The sequence below is a fragment of the Cariama cristata genome, unplaced genomic scaffold (assembly GCF_000690535.1).
Source record: "Cariama cristata isolate BGI_N322 unplaced genomic scaffold, ASM69053v1 scaffold38490, whole genome shotgun sequence".
NCBI lineage: Eukaryota > Metazoa > Chordata > Aves > Cariamiformes > Cariamidae > Cariama > Cariama cristata.
In genome coordinates, this window is record NW_009594809.1 from 6,764 (window position 1) to 28,509 (window position 21,746).

The 21,746-nt window shown below is 37.6% G+C and overlaps 1 protein-coding gene across 1 annotated transcript; it reads left to right on the plus strand.

The window, feature by feature from the left end:
- Window positions 1-980: 980 nt before the first annotated feature.
- EVI5 (ecotropic viral integration site 5) lies at window positions 981-21,706 on the plus strand (the record flags this gene model as incomplete). The annotated part of the gene is made up of 12 exons (XM_009699311.1): window positions 981-989; window positions 5,522-5,751; window positions 9,824-10,013; window positions 13,047-13,271; window positions 14,323-14,397; window positions 15,234-15,359; window positions 16,175-16,318; window positions 17,338-17,427; window positions 17,543-17,640; window positions 19,077-19,137; window positions 21,174-21,227; window positions 21,670-21,706. Coding segments are annotated over exons 2-12 (1,249 nt in total), but the record flags the coding sequence as incomplete, so codon positions are not given.
- Window positions 21,707-21,746: the final 40 nt, after the last annotated feature.

The following is a 21,746-nucleotide window of genomic DNA, read 5'->3' on the forward strand; positions in this document are numbered from 1 at the left end:
GCGGTCTACCTTCAGCTAGCCTTACTTAAAGTATTTCATATGCTGCTCCACTGCAGTATTCCTTTGAGTAACTCAAAAATGTAAACACAGTGTTGTACTTTGTCTTGGTACTAAAGCGCTGTAATCAGCAGCAGATTAAAAATACTAAACATAAAGCTGAGATACATATGATGTGCAGTTTATATGTGCCATTTAAAATACTGAATGTTATATATCTGTCTGTGATATCAATATAAACATTTATTATCTTTGCAGTAGCTTAAATTACATGGCAGGTCTGTGCCTTGCCTAGTGACTTACCAGATGGATGAGAATTGCTGGTAGTTCTGTTTTGCTCACTGGAAACTGCAGCACAGTAGAAGGTATTTAGTAGTTAAGTCCTGTCCCTCTCATCTTTTTGAAGATCAGTATTTTCAAACTCAAAATTCACACATTTATTTAGGAGGTATCTATGTGGTCTTAGGCAGGCAGATGCAAATGAACTCTTGCTGTGCTCTTGGTCTGTTGGCAAACTGGGAGCAATGTAGCTGTTAGTATGGCTTGGAGCCTGAATGAATATACCTGGTTTGGAGCTGGATGATGCCTTCTCAGTTCCGTATGTCCTCCTGCAAAGGGTAAAGAAAGTGTACCCATGCCTGCTTGTCTCCAGACCTGGCCATCTTCAGTGGAAAGTGTTGGTGTCCCTGGCAGTGGGCCAGGAGCAGCATTTGTGTTCAAAGTCTGATTAATTGACAGATTCTTGAGTGAGATCCCTCTGGGGAGAAAAAAGCACGCTTTTAAAATGGCTTGACTCTGTTTTTGATCGCACATTAATAATAATTAATGATAGCTTGATCATCCTGATGGTGCTCTCCATGATTTGGCGTGCTTCCCAGGCAATGTAGGTTACCTTTTATACTCTTCAAATGTGACTTGAATTTCAGCATCTGAAAAATGCTGGAAATAAAAAGGAAGCCATTTCTCTTTGCATGGTTGAAAAACTGGCTGAGGTGAGCTGAGCAAAGAATACTGTCAACTGGGGACTTCCAGCCTGAGCTGATTAGCTGAAGGGATGGAGAGCTTGCATAGATGTGGCAAGTACTGGGACTTGGGCAGCAACGTCTGGCCTTGAGCTGGCTGCTGCCCGTCATGCAGGGTGTAGGGCAGGAGGGTGCCAGGCAGGGCGGCTTCCCAAGCTGAGTGCTTCAGCGGTAAGGTAAGGCAAGGCAGAACGGAGGGGAGGTAGCGTAGGTGTGTATGCTTAGTGAGGGGCTGATGGCAAAGGCAAAAAGTCCTATCTTGTGTAGTTAGATTTATCTCTGTGACCTAGCAAAGATTTTGGGATGGGCACTGTGGTGTATCTGGCTGTCCTTGGTACTGCTACAAACAGCTGAACACCTGACTATGATCTCTCTTCCACAATAATGAAGAGTAGCAAAGGGAAGGACACTTCATAACTGAAGTGCAGAGCATCACTGTTGTAGCCAAAAGGACACTGCTGCAGGCCTGCAGAAATATCACTGGTTAAATAATAGGCAGTTTTTAAAATAAACTTTTGTTTAGGAAAGCCTTGACAAGACTCTGTCCAAAAAATACAAAGAAGAGATTAAAGGTTTAACGATACTGGCTTTCTTGAATCCTTGCAGAACACTGTGTTAAGCAAACCCACATCCCTAAAGCAGGGAGGTATTAAACCAAATGCTCATACAGATTTTCTTGTGTTTCCTGGAGTTGGTGATACCCGGTGAAAGTACCTGCCAACATTCATATTGATTTTTTTTTCTCATTGGTGTAACTAAAGGCAGAAGGACTAATTTCAACAACTTGATAGCTCTGTGATTTTTAGTTGGGGGAGCCCCAGTTTCTCTGAAGGGGCTAGAGTGAAACCTTTAGCTCTTTCCTTTCTGCTGTCAGGGGAAAGAGGTACATATCTCTTGGGAGTCTGTAGGATTCATTTCTGTACTACATGCGTATATTGTCATAGTAGTGAGAGTCAGTAGGATTCACTTCTATATTACATGTATGTATTACCTTAGTAGTGGGACACAGATTTCTTGTCACCGGGATTGTCAGCAGAAAGGTGGGAAGTAGCAGTGGCCTGTGGTTTAGCGATGGCTAAGTATGACTACCCTATTAGATGGAAACGTGTTCATAGAGTTGGAAAGCTTATGACGCATAGCAGAGATTACCATTCTTTTAATAAAGAATTAAAGAGAGTTGGAAGGGCAAGTGTAGGAGCACTGTGCACATGTTGATAGAAATACTGGTGTGTTGCTCCTAGGAAGATTTTTCTCATTTTCAAATTCCAGTGACCTGTTTTCTGGAAGGCCTTAAGTCACTTGTCAAAGAATAACTCTATGAAATCCTCTGTCACTGAATATAAATTTTGAAATTAACATAGATGAAATGATGAGATACGGAAAACCTGTTACTCTGCCCTATTTAGGGAAATGGATAATGAACTGATAGTTAAATGCCTTCATGTCTAGGTCCAGGAGTCTTCACTGGTGGTGACAATTTAAGAGAGCTGGTTTTAGATTTTTAGGAAACCCTGGAAAAGCCTGGCAAAAGGACTTAGAGTTGACTAGTTAGCTATTAGATCAGAATTTTTTTTCTTAATTTAGCTGGGCCCTGGGTGACTGCTGTAGCTATTTTTCCCTAAATGAATTCTTCATGTGTTTTTGATACAAACTTCACTGTGAGCCTTTTGATCTTCAAACATTTGCATTTTGCAGCTGTGCTTTTGCTTGCTATATTTCTTAATGCTTTCAGGTAGTTGACTAGGAATATTTTTGGGGGCATTAATTCTCTGAATACATTCTAGTGAAACTCTGAGCTGCTTTTAGAAACAGTAATATTATTAGACTCGTCGTTCCAATTTAACTGCTGTCTTACATGGTTTTCTTGACCATACTTTTTCTTGGTAATCGTCACATAATTGGCTTCTGCAAACCTTTGCATTAATTTTTAATGCCTAGTGATGTGTTGGTGAATGAGTGTTAGTAAGACTCTTGATTTCTGTCCCCTACTCCCTGCTTCAGCTATCTTAATGTGGCGTATGAACCTCATAATGTATAAGCCAGACACAGCTAGGATTTGCTTTTTTGCCTGAAGTCTTCCTAGTTACTTGACTTTGTAAAGAGATAAAAACTGATCATGTACTTTCTCTTCCTGTTTCTCTAGCATAGGGTGTTACTCAAATTCACTGCTGGGTGACACTTAAAACCAGCTGCATATGGCAGTCATTTTTGCTGTGGTGTTAAGATTGGCCCTGTTTCTGCCAGCCTTTATTTTTTGAATAGTTGCATTACTTGTCGTATTTTAAGCAATTTAAAGCCTTTGAGAAAATAATCAGTCTTAAGTGAGGTGTACGAGTGACCTTTATCATAATGCTATTTTATTCAAAGTGAAACAGCAATAATTTATCCTTTCATAGCAACAGAGAATAAAGAGTATTGACTGAGTGAAATATTAATGCATGTGTTAAACTTAAGATTTTGAAACCTCTAGCAATTTTTATTCCTTTCTTGTATAAAAGATGGTGTCAAATGCTTGTATTGGAAGTGATTTTTTCAAAGACTGTCTTTAAAAGATCATGTGGTGTGTTTGTTTTTTTTTTTTTTAAAGAAACCCCATATTGATATACCTGAGCTTTCCTGTCCAACAGTGACATAACAGACTGGAACCTTTCTGATGCTTACATTGGGATCTTACTATTCCCACCAGTGGTTTGTATCCCTGCATCTAAAGATTTCTAGCAAAATCTGCTGGAGTTCCCGGAATGAATCTTAAGCATGTGGAAATAGGAAACCTCTTCACAGTCCTCTAGGAGAGCTCTGAAGTGTCCTGTTGCTGGTGGAGAGGAAGTGGGGAGATTGAGTACCACTATTTTGTGATTGACCTGTAGTGTTCCTCTTGTTTTCTAAAAGCATTCTGTGTGTTTCTTTCAATGTGATCTGAAAATAAAATACTGGTGCATTTGATTCACAAAAAAGTTCATTGTAGAGTTGTATATAAGTAAAAGCTTCTGCTTTAGCAACCGGTCACTCAGTCTATATACTGTGTGTCAGATAAATGCACAGTGTACTGGGATGGAGTTACTTTTTCCAGGTGAAGTTCTGTTTTAATAAGATTCTGTTAGAGGATCTTGGGAAGGGATCTTTTCCTGTAGCTCAGTGTCTTTAGTATCTTAGCAATTATTGTATATTTTGTATACATAATTATTGTGTATACAATATTTATATATGTGTGTATATAATTAATGTATAGACAATAATCACAATTATTGTATATCTGTACTGCAGAATTGTTTGTGACAACCATTGAGCAATTCAGTGTTTTGAGGAAGTCAGCAAAGGTCAAAATAAATAATTGCCAGCAGGACTGCTTCAAAGGAAGTTCCTCTTCAACCTTGGTTTTGAAGAGTTTTAACCTTTTTCTAGGCAGCTAGCTCTTTCTGTAAGGTGCATCTCTATTTTCTCTAAGCTGGGCCAGTGAAGAATTGAACTCTCTGAATCACTGTAGGTCAAAGCCTCTTACTTTTTTTCAGTTGCTGGAGGAAGCTCTAGTGAGGGGTTCATTAGAAAATACCTCCAGGGGCTGCTGTTCTTTCTTCTCTAGTGACCGATGGATCTGTTGGGCTGCATTACCCCATAACACTGGTCAAGAAGTAGCAGCAGATTATGATCAACCTCAGTTAACATCCTCATTCCTGGACCCGCAGTTTCCCTGACTGACTGCTCAGAGCTCCCTTCTGTTCTGGTAGCACCTCTCGCTTTTCCTCCAGGACCCCTCCCAAACCCCAGACTTGTCCAGGCGCTGGCAGTGGCATCTGGGGTCAAGGACACTTGGTGTAGGGGTGACCTGAAGAGAAAGTGAGGTCGGAGAAGAGCTGACGGATGAGGCCTTAACGTAAGACATTCAGGAGCTGTTGTAGATTCATGGGCATAAATTCTTTGACTGTTTTCTGCACACTGGCAGATGCTAGAGGATCTTTTGCTTTGGTGTAGATTAGAAACATGATGCCCTTGCTTCTCTGTCCTGCCACTGTGGGGATTAGTGAAGGTGAGCAGTGGTTGGGCTGGAGTGTTTACGCTTGTATACTTGTACTGCTCAGCATCAATCAGTCAAGTAGTTTCTGTATCTATTTTTCTACAGTTTCTGTGCCATTATTAGTTTATCAAAATGTTTTAAAATAAGCTTTTGTTTCTATTTATTTTTGTAATGGGAAGTCTGAGCTGATCCTGGATCCTGTGGTATTTCTGTACTGCAGAAATGAGCTCTGTGAGTATATGTTGGAAATTCCTCTGAGTCTTTCTTTGTGGATTAGCAGTATACTTGCATGTTACTACTTCTCTAATATTGTATTGCTCTTGATGCTTGTGTTGCTTCTGACAGCCTTGGGTGTTCTGGAAAAAAAAAATAATCTCAATGTCACTTCATGCATATTGTATATCTTTTCCTTTGTTCAGTGCAGCAGGTTTACTGAAAAAAGGTATTAAAAAAAGAAAACTAATGCATCCTCTTCTTTTTGTCATCACAGGTGGCGACAGACAAGGTTGCAGGAAAGCTGAGCTCTACTCTCTCATGGGTGAAGAACACTGTGTCACACACCGTCAGTCAAATGGCCAGTCAGGTGGCAAGTCCATCTGCCTCATTACACACTACATCCTCCTCTACCACTCTGTCTACACCTGCATTATCACCATCCTCACCAACACAGCTGAGTCCAGATGACTTAGAATTACTCGCTAAACTTGAGGAACAGAACAGGTGAATGGAAAACTTTTTGGTCTTCAAAGTACAGCAATGAGACTAAAATTGGTTTATTGCAATTTCAGCATAGAGGCTGTTAAAGGGAGGTTAGGTAAAACTTCATGGCACGTTTCAATTTCAAGGTCCCAAGGTTTAAGAACTTATGTTCTTGTGCTATGGTTTTACAAGTTCTGTTTTTGCGGAACTCTCAAAGGTGTTTTTCTCTCCTGGATTTACAGGGGTGTTTATAGCTGCCTCTAATCCTAAGAAATTACACTGGAGCCATGTGACTTTTTTTTTTTTTTCAGTATCCAATTTAAAATAGAGTATCTCAGGGATGAGACTTTCATATAACTTCCTCGCCTTCTTAGATCAAAACTATAATTTCTATTAGATTTTTGAAGTCTTAAAGATTTCTGAATTCTATTTTCTCTATTTTTTTTTCCATTTTTACCTAGTTCTTGCTTTCCACTATATAAGCTGCTATGTTTAGAGGTGGAACAGTGTTCAGTCATCTTCCTGCTGTTACACTAATGGTGGCAGATGCATAATGCCTTAATTTTGTGAAAAGTAAATTCCTAATCAGTCCTTTCTGTTCTTCTTGGCTTTTTTGTTGTTGTATAGTAAGCAACTATTCGTGGCAGCCTTTCTATGAGTGTATATTTATCTGCATCATCTGCAGTTCAAGATCCAACTTTCAGTTGGATCAGTTGCTCTTGACGTGCATGGTGATTGCACATTGGCAATCTCACTAAGAAATAAAATTGGACTGTATGATTTCTTAATGGTGAATTTCCAGAACTCATACTTACTTGCACTTTCGAGGCAGGACTTTTAAGTCATCTGGCCTCTTGCAAAATGTGGTTATATTTGACAAGTACATTTCAGTAGTTCATGAGAGGTTGACCGTAAAGGAGAACTTGAGCTCTGAATAGGTTTTAGACTTAGCGGATAGCTGCAGGGCTTTGAAACCTACTGAAGATTGCTATCCCTTGTGCTGTAGTGCAGTGCAGAGTCTGATAGTTCAGGCTCTGTTCCAGCCTCTGCTAGCGTGCTGGACTTTGTACTGAGGCAGTTGAGGTACTCCTTTTTTGTGTGTTTTTTTCTTTTAAACTCTGATTCAGTTATAAGGGTAGTACCTTTCAGTAGAGGAAAAGAGTAACTGGGAGGAGGAGGGGCTAATGCCATTGTGTCACCTGGCATGTCTTCTCTCATGTTCGTGTTCTGCAGCCTAATAGCAATACAACTTACAGGGAATTTGTTATATCTGTCTAGTTCTTGATTGAGAATGACAGGCAGCTTCTAGAACCACCTCATCCTCTTCTTGTGGTTTATGAGATTGTCTGTCCTTCAGAGATAAACTATATGTAATTTTTGCTGTGCAAATGAAAATTTATCAAAAGAAGAAAACAATGAGTTAAATAGAATGCTTTTAAGAAAGCTAGTTTGCACTTAATCTGAGATGTTCTGCTCTGTTCATGACTAAGTGACTAAGTTTTATTTGAAAAGCAGTGTCACCTGTTCTTTGGACTGCTTATCTGTGTTGGAGCGTAATGTCATCTCATTAAGCCCTGCAGTTAGACTAACTTGCTTATTGAAAGAGTGCGAGCTTGGGCTTGCTAGGCTTTCTTTTTCAAGTCAGCTTCCTTCGTTTAGTAAATAAGCTAGCAAATCTTGTCTGGTTTTATTTAATTTTATCCAGACCTGTTGTTCAATCCCACATTAGTCTTGTGTGTGAATTCTAATTAGAGGCTGTCCTATCATGTGTACCTTTTCTCATGAGATACTACACTTCAATGCAGAAACTTGATGCTCTTATGCTGGGTGCACTGTAGTTTCGGAACAGTTTGAATCTGTGTTTTAGCACAGTGGCACTTTGTTGACAAGCAATTGTACTCTGAACACAGGGAACTATTCTTGTTTCTGCTTGCTGGAAGAATTGCTGGTGATGGATGTTTTTAAAGGTTTCCTTTTCATTGTTGGCTTTTATGTCAATAAGGAGAGTATGGATTAGTTAGAGCTAGAAATGGAAAGAACTGAAATTGTTTCAAGCTATGTCTTGTGGCATTCTGTAATCCAGTTATGCTGAAAGTCCCCTCAGAATAATGAGGTGGCTCGGTCCAGAGTCCTGGTGGAGCTGTTTGGTGTTAGTAAATCATTTATAAAGTTTTAGGTGAAAGAAAACAGTGACTAAACAGCACAGAACTTGCTACTTACTGTAAAAAGAACATCCCGTTTTCAAATCTAAGGACAATGAGTTTATCCAGGTAAGGCCAAATTACAGAAACTTATCATAACTTCTATAGAAAGCAGTGAAAACGGAAAGTGACTAGTTAGGACCTTGTTTTTATAATTGTAATGTTTATTCTGTGCTTGTTTTTCCTCTGATTACTTTGAATTTGATCTTTAGGCACTGTCTCAGATTGAGAGGAGTTCCAAACTGTAAATTTTCGTTATGGTTCAGTATAGGCCAGGTCTCTAAACATTAAAAATGGATTCTCCCCTCCCTCCCCACCCCCCTCAAGATTTTCTGCATTCCATTAATATGAAGTAAATTAAAATTGGTTTTGAAAAAGCTTGATCTTTTTTTTACTCCAAAAGCATTACTATTTAACCCTTTCCCAAACAGAGTTCTGCTGCAGAGACTGTATTTGTTGTCTTCATGAAATAAATTACTTTTTTCCCCTAACTTCCATAAACAGCAGCAGGTGAAAGCTGGGAACAGGGAAAGCTAGTATAAATATCTCTATCATAGCAGAGAGCTTAAAAATTGTAGATATGCTGAGTTATATTGTACCTGAGATTGTACACAAAACTCAGGTTGTAATTTATTAAGTATCTAAAACCTAACCTGACCCTGCTGAAATGCTGGAGAGGTTAGCTTTTGTGCAGGTACATTGAGAAGTTATTCAATCAGATCACTCTGAGTTACAGACATTGGAATTCTTGGAAGTTAAAGCACAAAGGAAACTCCTGATATAGCAAAACGTTTTTCAAGTTAGTCTGAATTCTTGCTCTTCCCTAACATGTGGTCTAAAAATTTTCCCCCTGAGTATTGGGGTGAGTATTAGTTAAGGATCAACAGGGCATGCCTTTTTGCCCAGAATCCCCAGCTCCTTGCAAAACTGATGGCCATAGCAACCAGCTAACAGGAAGTCTCTTCAGCTGTCCAGCACTTGGCACATCCTTATGTATACCTTGCTGCCTGATGACCCCAGAAGTTCTCACATCTGAATGCCATGCTTTAATTACACATTCATTAGCTATACTAACTGCTTTTATTGCCTTGTCCTCGTTCTTTAGGTCTGTGATTTTTCCCATGCATTTATAAAACACCACGTTGATTTGTGAAAAGTTGTCAGCAAATCTGAGGTGTGTTAAAATTTTTCCAGACTTGAATTATTCTGTCTGTATTTACACTATCCATTAAAAAAAAAGTGTAATCAGGTCAACTTTTAGGAGGCTAGTTTTTTTCTTTTCTTTAAAATTATTGTCTATTTTGTAGTACTTTGACATTTGACACTATTGTTGGGGATATTTAACTTCCTTATATTCTGTTTGCCAGTCTAATGTACAACAACTATGGGTTTTTTTGTTGTTAGTAAAATCAAAGCCCTTTTGCTGGTACTTATGCCTCAAAACAAAACTTGGGCATCTTCCCTGTAGGGCTATTAATCTCCAATTGATGAATGATTAAAAGTGTTGGACTTGTGATGCTTCTGTACTTTCTCTAATTTGATCCTTTTATGTATTAAGGTGTAGTCTATGAGACCACAAAACACTTGTTTTAAAAAATTTCACTTCTCTTAGTGTTGTTGATGCACAGTGTGACATTTTTATCTGTTTCTTAAAATACTGTAATGTGAGCTGTTCTTCTGTCTGCAGAATTACTTGTGATCTCAAGAAGAAACAGTAACATTGGCCAGTTCTTCTTTTCAAATTTAGTACAAATGGATGTTGGAAAAACTGTTCCACTGGACCTTTGGGTGCTTTCTTTGTAAAGACGTTGGAAGAACTGCCTTCTAAGGAAACAATTAATAGCATGTGATTAGAAGAACTTGAATTGGGTTTTTGTGCGTTTTCTTTGCAGACTCTTGGAAACAGATAGCAAATCCTTGCGATCAGTAAATGGGTCAAGAAGAAATAGTGGATCTTCTCTTGTATCTAGTTCATCAGCTTCTAGCAATCTCAGCCATCTTGAAGAAGATGCATGGATCCTGTGGGGGAGGATAGTGAATGAATGGGAAGATGTACGGAAAAAGAAAGAAAAGCAAGTTAAGGTAGTAATTGGACACTATTTTTTTAGGATATATTTGTAATGTGTTATAAGTGATACTGATTTATCTTCCTGTTGGTTTTTTTTTTTTCTTTAAACAAATATGTCATAGAAGCTTCCAGTTGAATCTATTCCATCCCTAAGCTGTAGTGCTTTCTATGTAACCAGACTTTGGTAACAGCTTTGCCCTCCAAATGTCTCTTATTGAAAACTAGATGCATTTACTGTGTCTTGAATACTAAAGCTTTCAGTCTCCTTCTAATGAGAGATTCCCATGAGTATAGGGAAGATTTGCTTCATGTTTTTAAAATGGAATTACTGAAAACCTGCTTAAGGGCATCTGATAGCTGCATACTATGAGTATTGTCCCAACTGTCTTTTTAAAGCATTCTTATTAGAAGAGCTGATAATTCCACTGTATGAGGCTCTGAGTTTAGTTTTTTGTGCATGCCAAGTGTGTTGACCCCAGGGATGGCCTTAAGCAGACGAACACATAGTTTCTAAATTCCGAGTGGATCGGACAAACTCTGACCAGTGTGTGTCCAGTCTGGCTTAGTTGTGGGCATGTACAGTAGTGGAATTCAGTTACACTTTAAATTCAAACTAAGAAGCATTGAGGGCATTTGAATGTATCCATGTTTCGGAGGCAGCAAGTACAGCAGCGTGGGATTTTCTTGTTTGTAGGCAGGTCCGTTCTGCTTTGGTTCTTTCTTGGCTCTAGTCTGTAGTTTTATGTGCAGAATACAAATTTCAAGGTCTTTTCAGCAGTTTGGAATGTGCGTGTATGAATAGGTTGTGGGAAGGCAGAACAATGGGCTAAAGTAAAGTATCTTTTATGTGAAGCAGTTGTGAAGACAGAACATGAGAGAGGAAAAAAGGGAAGAAAATGAATTCAAGACTTCCTCCTTGCATAGGGAAAGCAGTTTCTGGAAAGGTATTCCCAAAAGGCCTTGAAAAGAAGGCCACATGAACCTGGCAAGAGAAAGGAGAAGTGAGTAAGAAGTAATAAGTAGATCTGGTGGGATAGCATTCATTTGAACTGCTTGCATTCGAACACTTTAAAGTGTCGCAAGTATCACTTGTTTTTACAGCTGGCCAAGTATAATTTGGGGAGTATTTGACTAACTTTCAGTAAATATTTAATTATATTGCTAGTGAGTTTTCCTTTGGTTAAATAATTCTCAATATTTTTTTCTTTGGTTTTGTTTTGTTTGTCGAAAGTCAGCCTAAACTGTGTCATTCTGCATTTACGATGGAATACCAGAACGTCCATACCCAATTCCTGATTATGCCAGTAGGTACGACTTTAGCAGCATAGGTATCTTTTTGTCTTGGCTGTAAAACTGGTCTTAAGTTATTAGATGTCTGGTAAGTTTGTTTAAGTTTGACATAGGTGTATATACCTTCCTACAGGTGATTTGTTCTATCCTTATGTCTCTTGATCCACTTCAGAGCTCGCTTCCTGTTTATGGAGGGATTCTGAAGGATGACTTAAGTCCTAATTTTCAATGTGTATAATACTGTGTAGAATGACATCATTTTAGTGCTGCTTAGCAGGTGCATTTTCCTGCTGTTCCCTTAGGAATGTTGGCGGGAGTAACCCTGTTACTCTGTCAAGCAGGTGCATGGTAACTTAAAGCAAGAAACCAGTTGCTACTTCTTCGTTATTAGTAGCCCCTGAGGCTTTAGATGACTGATCTACAATCTGATAATGTGTTGTTGACAAATGGTAGCTAGAGACAGGTGTGGAAAGCTGGTGTGTTAGGGTTGCTGTCTTGGAAATCTTTTAGGAAATAACACAGGGTGTCATAGTTGTGTTGTAAACGGGACAAACAGTTGGAGTGGCATTACTAGGATGGTTCTGAAGCAGGCTGGAGATCTTGGGGATGTTAGAAAATTGAGGTCAGTGATGCAAAACTACTGCAGTGGAGTTCAAGCTTAACAAAAACAAAACTTGAAAGCAAGATCTCTTTAAAAGTTATCGTTGTTGCATTAATTAATCTGAATGTTTGGAGAAGTATTTGGAACAAACAGGAAAAACAAGAAGCTTTGCAGAATAGGAAATTACTCTGACTTCAGAATACACACTAGTGAAAGAAACAATCCTTTAGGAGACAGAATACTTGATAACAGTTCTTAATGTACAAGAATTATTAAAGGAACTCTCTTGTCTTGAAGAGACAATCTTCTAGGTCAGACTGATCCTAGTTGCAGAAAGTACTGCTGAGACTGTAGACTTTCTGAATCATACTTTTTTTCCTCAGTTTTCAGATCAAGCAACAAGACTACTTGCAGCTTGTGCTTTCTGAAAAGACAAGTATCAGGTTCTTAGATCTATTGATCTGAGAAGGTTTGAATGGTATAATACCTAGATGATTTTTTTTAAGGAAGATAAAGTAAATATAGTTAATTCAGTAGTTGTAAACTTAATGTTTTCTCAGTCCAGTGTCTGAAACTACATTTAAATATTTTCTTAAAAGAGAACTTGGAAATACTGGCACACCGGAGAAATTAGACACAACTTGTCAAGTTTGTCAAATGACTTGTGATAGTAGTAATTTTTTTGTTGTTGTTTCAATTGTCTGTGCTACAGTTAGTTCCACATTTTATCATTTACGTGTCTTGGAAATAATTTTTAATTGGTTATTTCTTACATCTCAATCACTTCAAATATAATTAAGGGTGTTACATTCAGTCATCTTTTATGAAATATAAAAATAACTGTATTAAATTTGGGCTAATGGGAATTCTTGTTTAAAATTTACTTGAATATTCAGTTTTTCTAGTAGCTTACTATGAATAGGGGACTACTTTCATTAGCTAATTTAGCCACTAAAAATGATTCAGTCTCCTTACTTTTAGCTAACAATTTATCACACTAAAATTGAGATTTACACATTATAAACTGTATAATTGGTTTGTGACATGATATAAACATGTTCTGAAGTTGTGAGGAACTTAATTTGAAGTGTTTTGTTCTTTAGGCTTATGTTTATATTTTCAGGAAATATAAATGAATTTGTGTCTTGTGCTTTAGGAGCTTGTTCGAAAAGGGATACCTCATCATTTCAGAGCAATTGTTTGGCAACTCTTATGCAGTGCTCAAAGCATGCCAATTAAGGATCAGTATTCAGAGCTTTTGAAAATGACATCTCCTTGTGAGAAATTAATAAGAAGGGACATTGCTAGAACATATCCTGAGCATGATTTTTTTAAAGAAAAAGACAGCCTTGGACAGGAGGTCTTGTTCAATGTAATGAAGGTAAGTCAGTATTTCAGCCCTTGAAAATACATTAGCAAGAAAGTGCACAAAAGTCTGGAAAATAATTTGCCTTGTATATAGTGAACTTGCAGCAGTTTCATGTGTTTAAGTTTAAAAAACTTACTCTACTTGATGGTGGAATGGTTTAACAAATTACATTCCAGTTTCAAAGATAGCTTTCAAATACAGTATTCTTATAGATTATGGTTTTACTTTATATGAGATTTAAAAAACCTACTAAGTTTGCATTAAAAGAAAGTCACATGCTAACTGCTGATTGTATAATGGAATAGAGTATGCTATGAAGTAAACTAAACAATGTTGATCAAGACAAGAACGTTGTAAATGAAAACTAGCATTCAGTTTTCAAGTGTTTCCGAACCCACAAGTGGTAGTGGCAAATGGCAGGTACAAGGTAATGTGCAGTTGTTACAGTGCCCAAGCACAAAATGAGAATGCCACCATAAAATTAAGTTTGCATTATTTTATCTTCATTGTACTAGAGCTTAAATTTTGAAAGACAGATTATTTTTTTTTTCCATACAACATAGTTTCAACAAAAAAGTTGGCAGGTAACCAAGTCCTAGTAACTTCCAGAACTCTAAACTGAAGATGTGACGTGCATGGAGATCACCACATTTCCTCCACCTGTAAATAAAACTGCAGCAGATAATTTTTCTGAAAAGAACCATTGTTTCTTTGTCTGGTCTGTCTCATGTAAAAGTAGTAACCTTGTGCAGTTTGTATGCCAGCTGTCTCTGTTATCTTTTGGCAAATTCTTGTAGTTGAAAACTGCATGTTTGTTTGTTTGTTTTTTAAAGATATGCCTTAATTTTAGCTTTGTAGGCTATCAGAGAGCAGAGTTCATACCCCTTTGTAGCAGCAGGTAGCAACCAGAATATCTGACTAAAACTTCTGAATAGGATGTCTGTCCTTGCGGGATTTGGGAGGGGAAGAGTAAGTTATTAGCAAAACAACAGCGTGGACTATGATTAATTTTTATTGATAATGAGGTTTTAATTGTTGAGAGTCTTAAAACTTTATTTCACAGGCTTATTCTTTGGTGGATCGTGAGGTTGGATACTGTCAAGGAAGCGCTTTTATAGTTGGATTACTGCTTATGCAGGTAAACATGATATTAAAAATATATGAACCTTTAAAATCCCCGCTAGAATGCATAATATATCATGACGGTTTATTGGGAGTTTTTATAATAGTTTTCCTTCATCGTTTTGTTACAATGGAATTGTCAAGGGCAGCTGTTCACTCTGCAAATCAAATGAGATTTATTCTTTGTGGTTCTATTTGCCAAGAAGATACTATCTTTGAGTGGGAGAATACATTCATTTCTCAGAGCTAAGGTAGGATTGCAAGCTATTTTAGTGAATGTTGTTTCAACTATTAACGAACTCATCATTGCAGTTCTATTACACTGAATGTCCTCAGAGTTCAAATGGAACTTCACAGTTGATTTGATAATCCTAAAGCTGCCTTTGTGTTACTGCCTTTTGTTTTATGAGGAATCATAGAATGGTTTGAGTTGGAAGGGACCTTAAAGATGATCTAGTTCCAACCCCTCTGCCATGGGCAGGGACACCTTCCACTAGACCAGGTTGCTCAGAGCCTTGTCCAACCTGGCCTACAAAGTAGGGTATATTATTAAGAAACTTGCAGGCCTCTGCTTCAGTTTAGAAATCACTTGATAGAATTCGATGTATACAAAAGTTCATTACAGTAATTGGTTATAAATCTCTTGAAAACAAAACAAAAAACCCACAAACAAACCAAAAAACCTGCAAACAAACCAACAACCAAAGAAAAACCCCTGGAAAAGCAAAACCAAAAAACCCCCACCCCATGTGTGCATACACACAAAAAACCATAAACGCTCCCAGGCACTTACTCTGATATATCCTCACGCTTGTCCAGAGTTTTTACTGTGCTTTTTTATTTTTAATGTAGATGCCAGAAGAAGAGGCATTCTGTGTCTTTGTTAAATTAATGCAAGATTACAGACTACGAGAACTCTTTAAACCAAGCATGGCTGAACTGGGCCTTTGTATGTACCAGTTTGAATGCATGATACAGGTACATACAAAATCTATCAAACTTTCTCTTCAGTAACTATTAATAAGGAACTTGCGAATTACGATTCAAGAGCAGGCATGTCTGTTGGCTAATAGGCTGTTCTCTTGACAGCAGCTAGTTTCAGAACTTCAGAAGTAAATGCATGTGGCTGTGTGGTCTACTCTTTTAACCTTTGGCAGACAGTGGCTGGCTTTAAACACTGAAGCATGAGGATTTGTATTGGTACTGTTTAAGCAAATGAATGTCTAGTTCTGTTTGGATTGAAGATTCTGAAAGTCGTCTTCATGGTCAATTTATAGCTATTTTAAAAGATGGGAACTGGGAGATACCCTCATACGTAGAATTAAAATTGTGTCCAGATTTGGGACATAGAACACTTTCAGGCTGATAGACAGATATGTTTGTGTTTGGTGATCCAGTTCCTAACATGATGATTGGGGTGGGATGTCACATAGCAAGTAAGACATAGGTCTCTGTCCATACCCTAGATCTTTCTAACTCTTTTTTTGTAGCCCACTTTAGATGTGACTTGGGGATTTACGGGCTTGTGACTTGCTATTAGGATCAGAAAGTGTTTTTTGTAATCTGTGCTTTGCAGGGTAGAAGTGCTGTAGGGCGTTCTATACTGGGACGTCTGTTGCATGATTCTTGATAACGATGAGTGATAGCTTCCCTAGTTCTGTATTATGAAGCTGCTATCTGTACTAAATATCAATTATTTTCTTCTTTTATTCAAAACTTGTCAAAAACATAACCACAATAAAACTACCAGTAGAAGCTTAACGTATTTTTTTTTCCTTCCTCTTCTTTTCCAGGAGCATCTTCCAGAGCTTTATGTGCACTTTCAGTCTCAGAGTTTCCACACTTCTATGTATGCGTCGTCATGGTTTTTAACTATATTCCTTACAACTTTTCCACTACCAATTGCAACGAGAATATTTGATATCTTTATGTCTGAGGTAACTACTCAATACTCGCATGTTCTATTTCAAGAGTAGCTGTTAAAAGCAGTTATTTATGTAGTGGTATAAATCTCATTACGATGGGCAAATCTCAGATAGTCTTGCTTTTTAGTCCTTATGCTTATCAGATTATTTTGTAGGGGAAGATGTCTGTGTATGTAGTTTGTCAAGGAAGAGCAACTAAATCTTTGAATGTAGATTCTGTATGCAACTTTGTACTCTAAGCCTATTGAAGAGTTACGAGATCTGTCAGTCCTGGATGCAATGCAATAGCATTGTGTACAAGAGGGCCATCATTTTCTCAGTATTATAGTAAACTTGGTGTAGAAAGTAATGCTGCTTTCAGGCCAAAGTCAGAGCTGCATGGGGTTATGCAGGCCAAGAAGAGAGAGTGTTGGCATCTCTTATTGTCCAGAGTAACCAAAGAAACTTAAGGAATTATTCAGCGTCACTATCACGAAGACACCAAAGTTGTGCTTATGATTAGAGCTTTGCGTGGTTGTAACTGGTAACAAACCAAAGCTTATGGCCCGTTTATGCTCTTTCTCTGCAATCATCTTTTAGGAGATAGTAAGTCAAAGGTGGATCTTTTTAGTTTACACTCAAGAATGTCTGAGTGAGATGTTCTCTTGTATCTGTTTAAATAGTTTAACTGCATTGTACCATGTCTGAAATTAAAATGGCTTTTTTGCGAAGTACCTGGGGTTTTTGTACTAGATATACTTAAAATATTTGATAAAGCTGACATAGAGCATACCTGTCACTCAGGAGTTTTTTTTTACCTCAGCACTAGCCTCTCTGAGGGGAAGGTCTGGCATCAGGACAAATAGCTGGGCTACTTGTCCTTGAGACAAAATAGGAAACCCAGAACCAATTTGTCGAGAGACTTTTCAGTAGCCCTTTTGCTTGTCTGAGAAACTGGGTAAGATTTCCAACATTAGTAAGCAGTAGAATCGTTCTGTACTGTTGACAGTGCCATGAATAATTGTTGGATATTTCTTAACTTCTGTTTTCAGGGTTTAGAGATAGTATTTCGAGTAGGTTTAGCAGTACTTCAGATGAACCAAGCCGAATTACTGCAACTTGACATGGAAGGAATGTTACAGGTAAATTAAGGTTATAATAATTGTAAGAGGTGTCTGAAATGTATAATGTGCGTGTGTGTGTGCATTTCCTTGCAGCTGTTAATTATATGTAATCTTGTGCTCTGATTGCTTTTAGCACTTTCAAAAGGTCATTCCACATCAGTTTGACAGTGGTCCAGACAAATTAATCCAAGCATCTTACCAAGTCAAATACAATGCAAAAAAGATGAAAAAGTAGGTATAACATTTTGAGAAAATAGATTATACTGTTGCTAAGAGCTACTGTTTGTTCATCTTTAAAAGTAGTTATTCCGTATTTAATTTTGAATGTCCATCTTTAAATTTTTTGGTGTTTTATACTATAAACAGCTAAAACTGAAGTTCTCTCTGCAAGAAAATTCTTCTAAAGCAGTATTTGCGATTTTTCTTAAATACAACAAAGATATATCTCATTTATAAAAATAACCTAAAAAACTTTTGAAGAAAGCTGCAAGTTATGGGGAATTACAGCACTTCTGTAAACAGGGTCTGAATAGAAAAAGCAGTGTGTGGGGTGTGGGTTTTTTTGGGGGGGGCAGGGAGGAATGGGTGTGTGTTTGGTTTTTGAGAGTGAAATAGGCAAAGGAGTTAAACTTTATGATCTAGCCTAAATTCTTCCTACTTTAGTTCTTAGGAAAAGTATTCACAGTGCTGAAGAGTGCATGTATGGTCAAGATTAGTGCTGTTTAAAATATAAATTAATGAAACTTTCTAATACCATTGATAATTGTAAAATAACTTTCATTTGGGGTTTGAAATCCTGAGTATAATACTACTGGTTTTTTAAGGTTAGTTGCATGTCTTCTCTTTTCTGCCTTTGGTAAATTATGTTTTGCTAAGCCAAGCTGCACATACTGTGCTTTTGCAGGGTTAAGTTTGGTGATGCTCCCATTGGTTGTAGTGTATTGTACGTTCACTGCTCTTGCGCTGCAGATTGTGCGAGGGTTTTTCAATTGAATTTGCCAGTCCTTCTGTCGGAGCCTATGGTCAGTGCTGTAGAGTGAGCAGTCTTCTCTGAAACAGAAGTAGTAACAAAGCTTTCAGGAAAAATGTTTTCTCTGAAAGCCAGTATAAGTGTATGTAGTTCCTACCATGGTATCCTACCATTCCAAGTCTAAACTGCCTTGGTTGCCTTTTGTAGAGGCATTATTTATCTCGGCTTGTTTTTTCTTGTTGCCACCTTTTTCAAATGGGACAATTTCATAGTTTGCTGGAGAGAGGCCAAAATTGCTTTATATGTTTAAGATATTTGTCTCAAATCTCTTTGCATCTTTCTGTCTTCCAGGCTTTCCAAGCTCTGTTTTCTTTTGGAATTTCTGTTGAATTGGTTATTGTATAATGAGGTTGAATGGTTATTACAGAGTAGCTCCCAATCGTTACTGCTGTAAAGGTATACAAGTAAGCACCTGCTCTTCAGAGTGCTGGTTCAGCTGTTCATATCAACAGAAGTCTCTGTGTTTAAATTCAATGTCCAGTCTAAATATTTACAGGAGTGCATTTCAAGTGGCCACTTAAACAGAGGAAGTATCAATAATCTATATCTCTATTCTACTGTTGTTTCTTAGGTATTACACCAACAAGTAAATTATCTGCAATTTTTCTAATCATAATTTACTATTTTTAATTTTTAGGTTGGAAAAGGAATACACTACAATCAAGACAAAAGAAATGGAAGAACAAGTTGAAATTAAAGTAAGAGAGCCTCAACAAATTTATTTACGGATCAGTTTAATTCCTAGATGTGGGTTTACATATTTGATCTGTGTATGTAGCAGGACATGTAATTGACGTCCCCAAATTCTTTTCTTTCAGCATTTGTATTTGGGATGTCTGTTCATAATGGACATTTTTTGGAAGTTATTTTGAAAATATTGAGTCTTCTGGTGGACATTTAAAGAAAAATCTTTGATGGAGACCTGCTGTATCTATTTCTCATTATTTTCAGATGGCATTTATAATTTATCAGAGGTTCCAAATATGCTAGTTTAGATGCAGGTGTCCCACACAGGACATTTATAAGACACATGTTAAGACAGAGTTTATTGGAATGCACTTGAGTGGCTTATCATTGATTTTTGAGATCTTGATTTTTCTTATGTGCTGGACCCAAGATTGAGTGTTTTCTGTCTGCAGTAGCTTTTTCCTTTGGAGCTTCTGCAATTGATACATAACGCAGAAAAAACGCCACCCTCCGGGTGTAGTTTGTTTCCATTTTACTAACTGACCTAATTTCTGTATGTACTTAATCACTGCATCTTTTTTCTTTTAGGACATAAATAGGATTTTGCTGCTTTTTTTTTTGCCTTTTCACACTTTTTTCACAGTGTGGTGTTTGATCTGGATTTCCTTCCTTATGTCATGTTTTTAGCCAGTTCCATAAGAAAAAGACAGTGGGAAAAATGATGGACAAGTGTACTATATAAATCTTCGTAGAGAGAGCGAGGTACAGCCTTCCTTCTTCTTGTCCACTGCTAGTCATTGTGCCTTTCAATATCAGTTTCTAAGGCATCAGTTCTTTAGAAAAATTCAGTGACATGCACCTGGGAGCATTAAGATGTTCCAAGCTTTTTCAGGCGTTTTTTTGTTTTTGTAACAGGCAGCAAGGCAGTTAGCAGCATTAGGAACTGCTGTAATTGTATCTGAAATCAGAAGATTTGCAGGACTCAAATGACAGCTCTCTGCAGAATAGGACAGAATAAAAGCATTTAAAAGTCAACTGTAACTTTAGATTCCAATATTTTAACTTATTTCAAATCCTTCCCTGCTTCCTTCTTCCCCAGAAACCCGACCCACACAACACCTCCTGCCAACCAAACCCAACATCCCAAAGCTGTCTGTTTCTAGGCCCTGCTTTGCGACCTTATATAAACCATTTCTGACTTATTCTCTTCTAAGAAGCTCTGCTATTTTGGGGAGATGGAAGACCAAGCACATTGAGTGTGCCTCTTAGCCTGGCAGAATAAAGCATTACTGAACTGGTAGCCATGGCTCAGTTCTTAAGGATACAGATGTCTTCTATCTGAATGCTGACTGCTAAAATTTACAGGAAATGCACTGGTAAAATATGCAATTCTGTACAATTCTTTCTCACTTCTGGGGCATTTGAGGTAAATAATTCTCAGTATAACCTTACATATTAAATAATAATAATAATTATTATTATATAACTTAACATACATTATTGGAAGGAGAAGGAAGGAAACCTTGTAGCTGTATCATTAGCCTGTCCTAGTGCAGGGAGTGCACTTTCACAGAATCACAGAATCGATTTGGTTGGAAGAGACCTCTGGGATCATCAAGTCCAACCTTTGCCCTAACACCACCGTGTCAGCTAGACCATGGCATTAAGTGCCATGTCCAGTATCTTCTTTTCTTGTCCCTTAACTATGAAGACTGTGTCCGGCTCTGTTTGAGGAGAAGGCTGTCAAGCTGAATGTGTGGTTAAACCCTGTGGTTCACCTGCAGACATACTGCTTTCTGCTATTGCAACACAGATGCTTTTGTATAACACAAGACTTTGTCTCATGTTTGCTGTATCAAGCTGTTTAAACTCATCTTTTGAGTTAATACATCATATAAAAGGATGTTAAAAATGTCACTAATTATTTTTGTGTTTATATTGATTTTCATAGATGTGATGAGATAAAAATGTTATTAGCTTGCTTGGCTTTTATCAGACTTCCAATTCATAACTTGAGAAATACAATTCTGAACTGTTTACCTTCCAGAGGTTACGAACTGAAAATAGACTCCTAAAACAGCGCATTGAAACGTTAGAAAAAGTAAGTATGTTGGTGATTAAATCTAATCTGTGTTAACTTAAATTGATGGCAATTTCATTACATGCATTGGGAATCTCAGAATTATAGCTTACTGTTTTTCCTGCTAAGCTATGGTGTTTACTAACAGTGCTTAGCCACATAGCATGGCAATAACAAAGCAATGAGGGTCAGTGCTTGTAAATGTTTAAGGTTGTTTTGTCTGGCTCTTAGTGAATATGAAATCAAACATTTTGATGTACCCAACTTTTGTACTGTTTTTTTCTGAATTAGAAGCATCTGTTCAAAGTCCAGAAGACTACATGAAGTAGTGGACTGCTTGGGTGGAAAAGAGGTGGTTGTGAGAGAATCCTCAGTTTTGAAAATCTGAAGTTGCTGGGTGTTTTTATGTAGGAGCAAAATGACAGACCTACCAATGACCAGAGAGGGGTGGAGATGAAAGCAGATTACTTCATCGCTAGCGAATACAACAGTAGAGGGATGTTGTTGCAGCATTCACATTCATAGAATCATAGAATCATT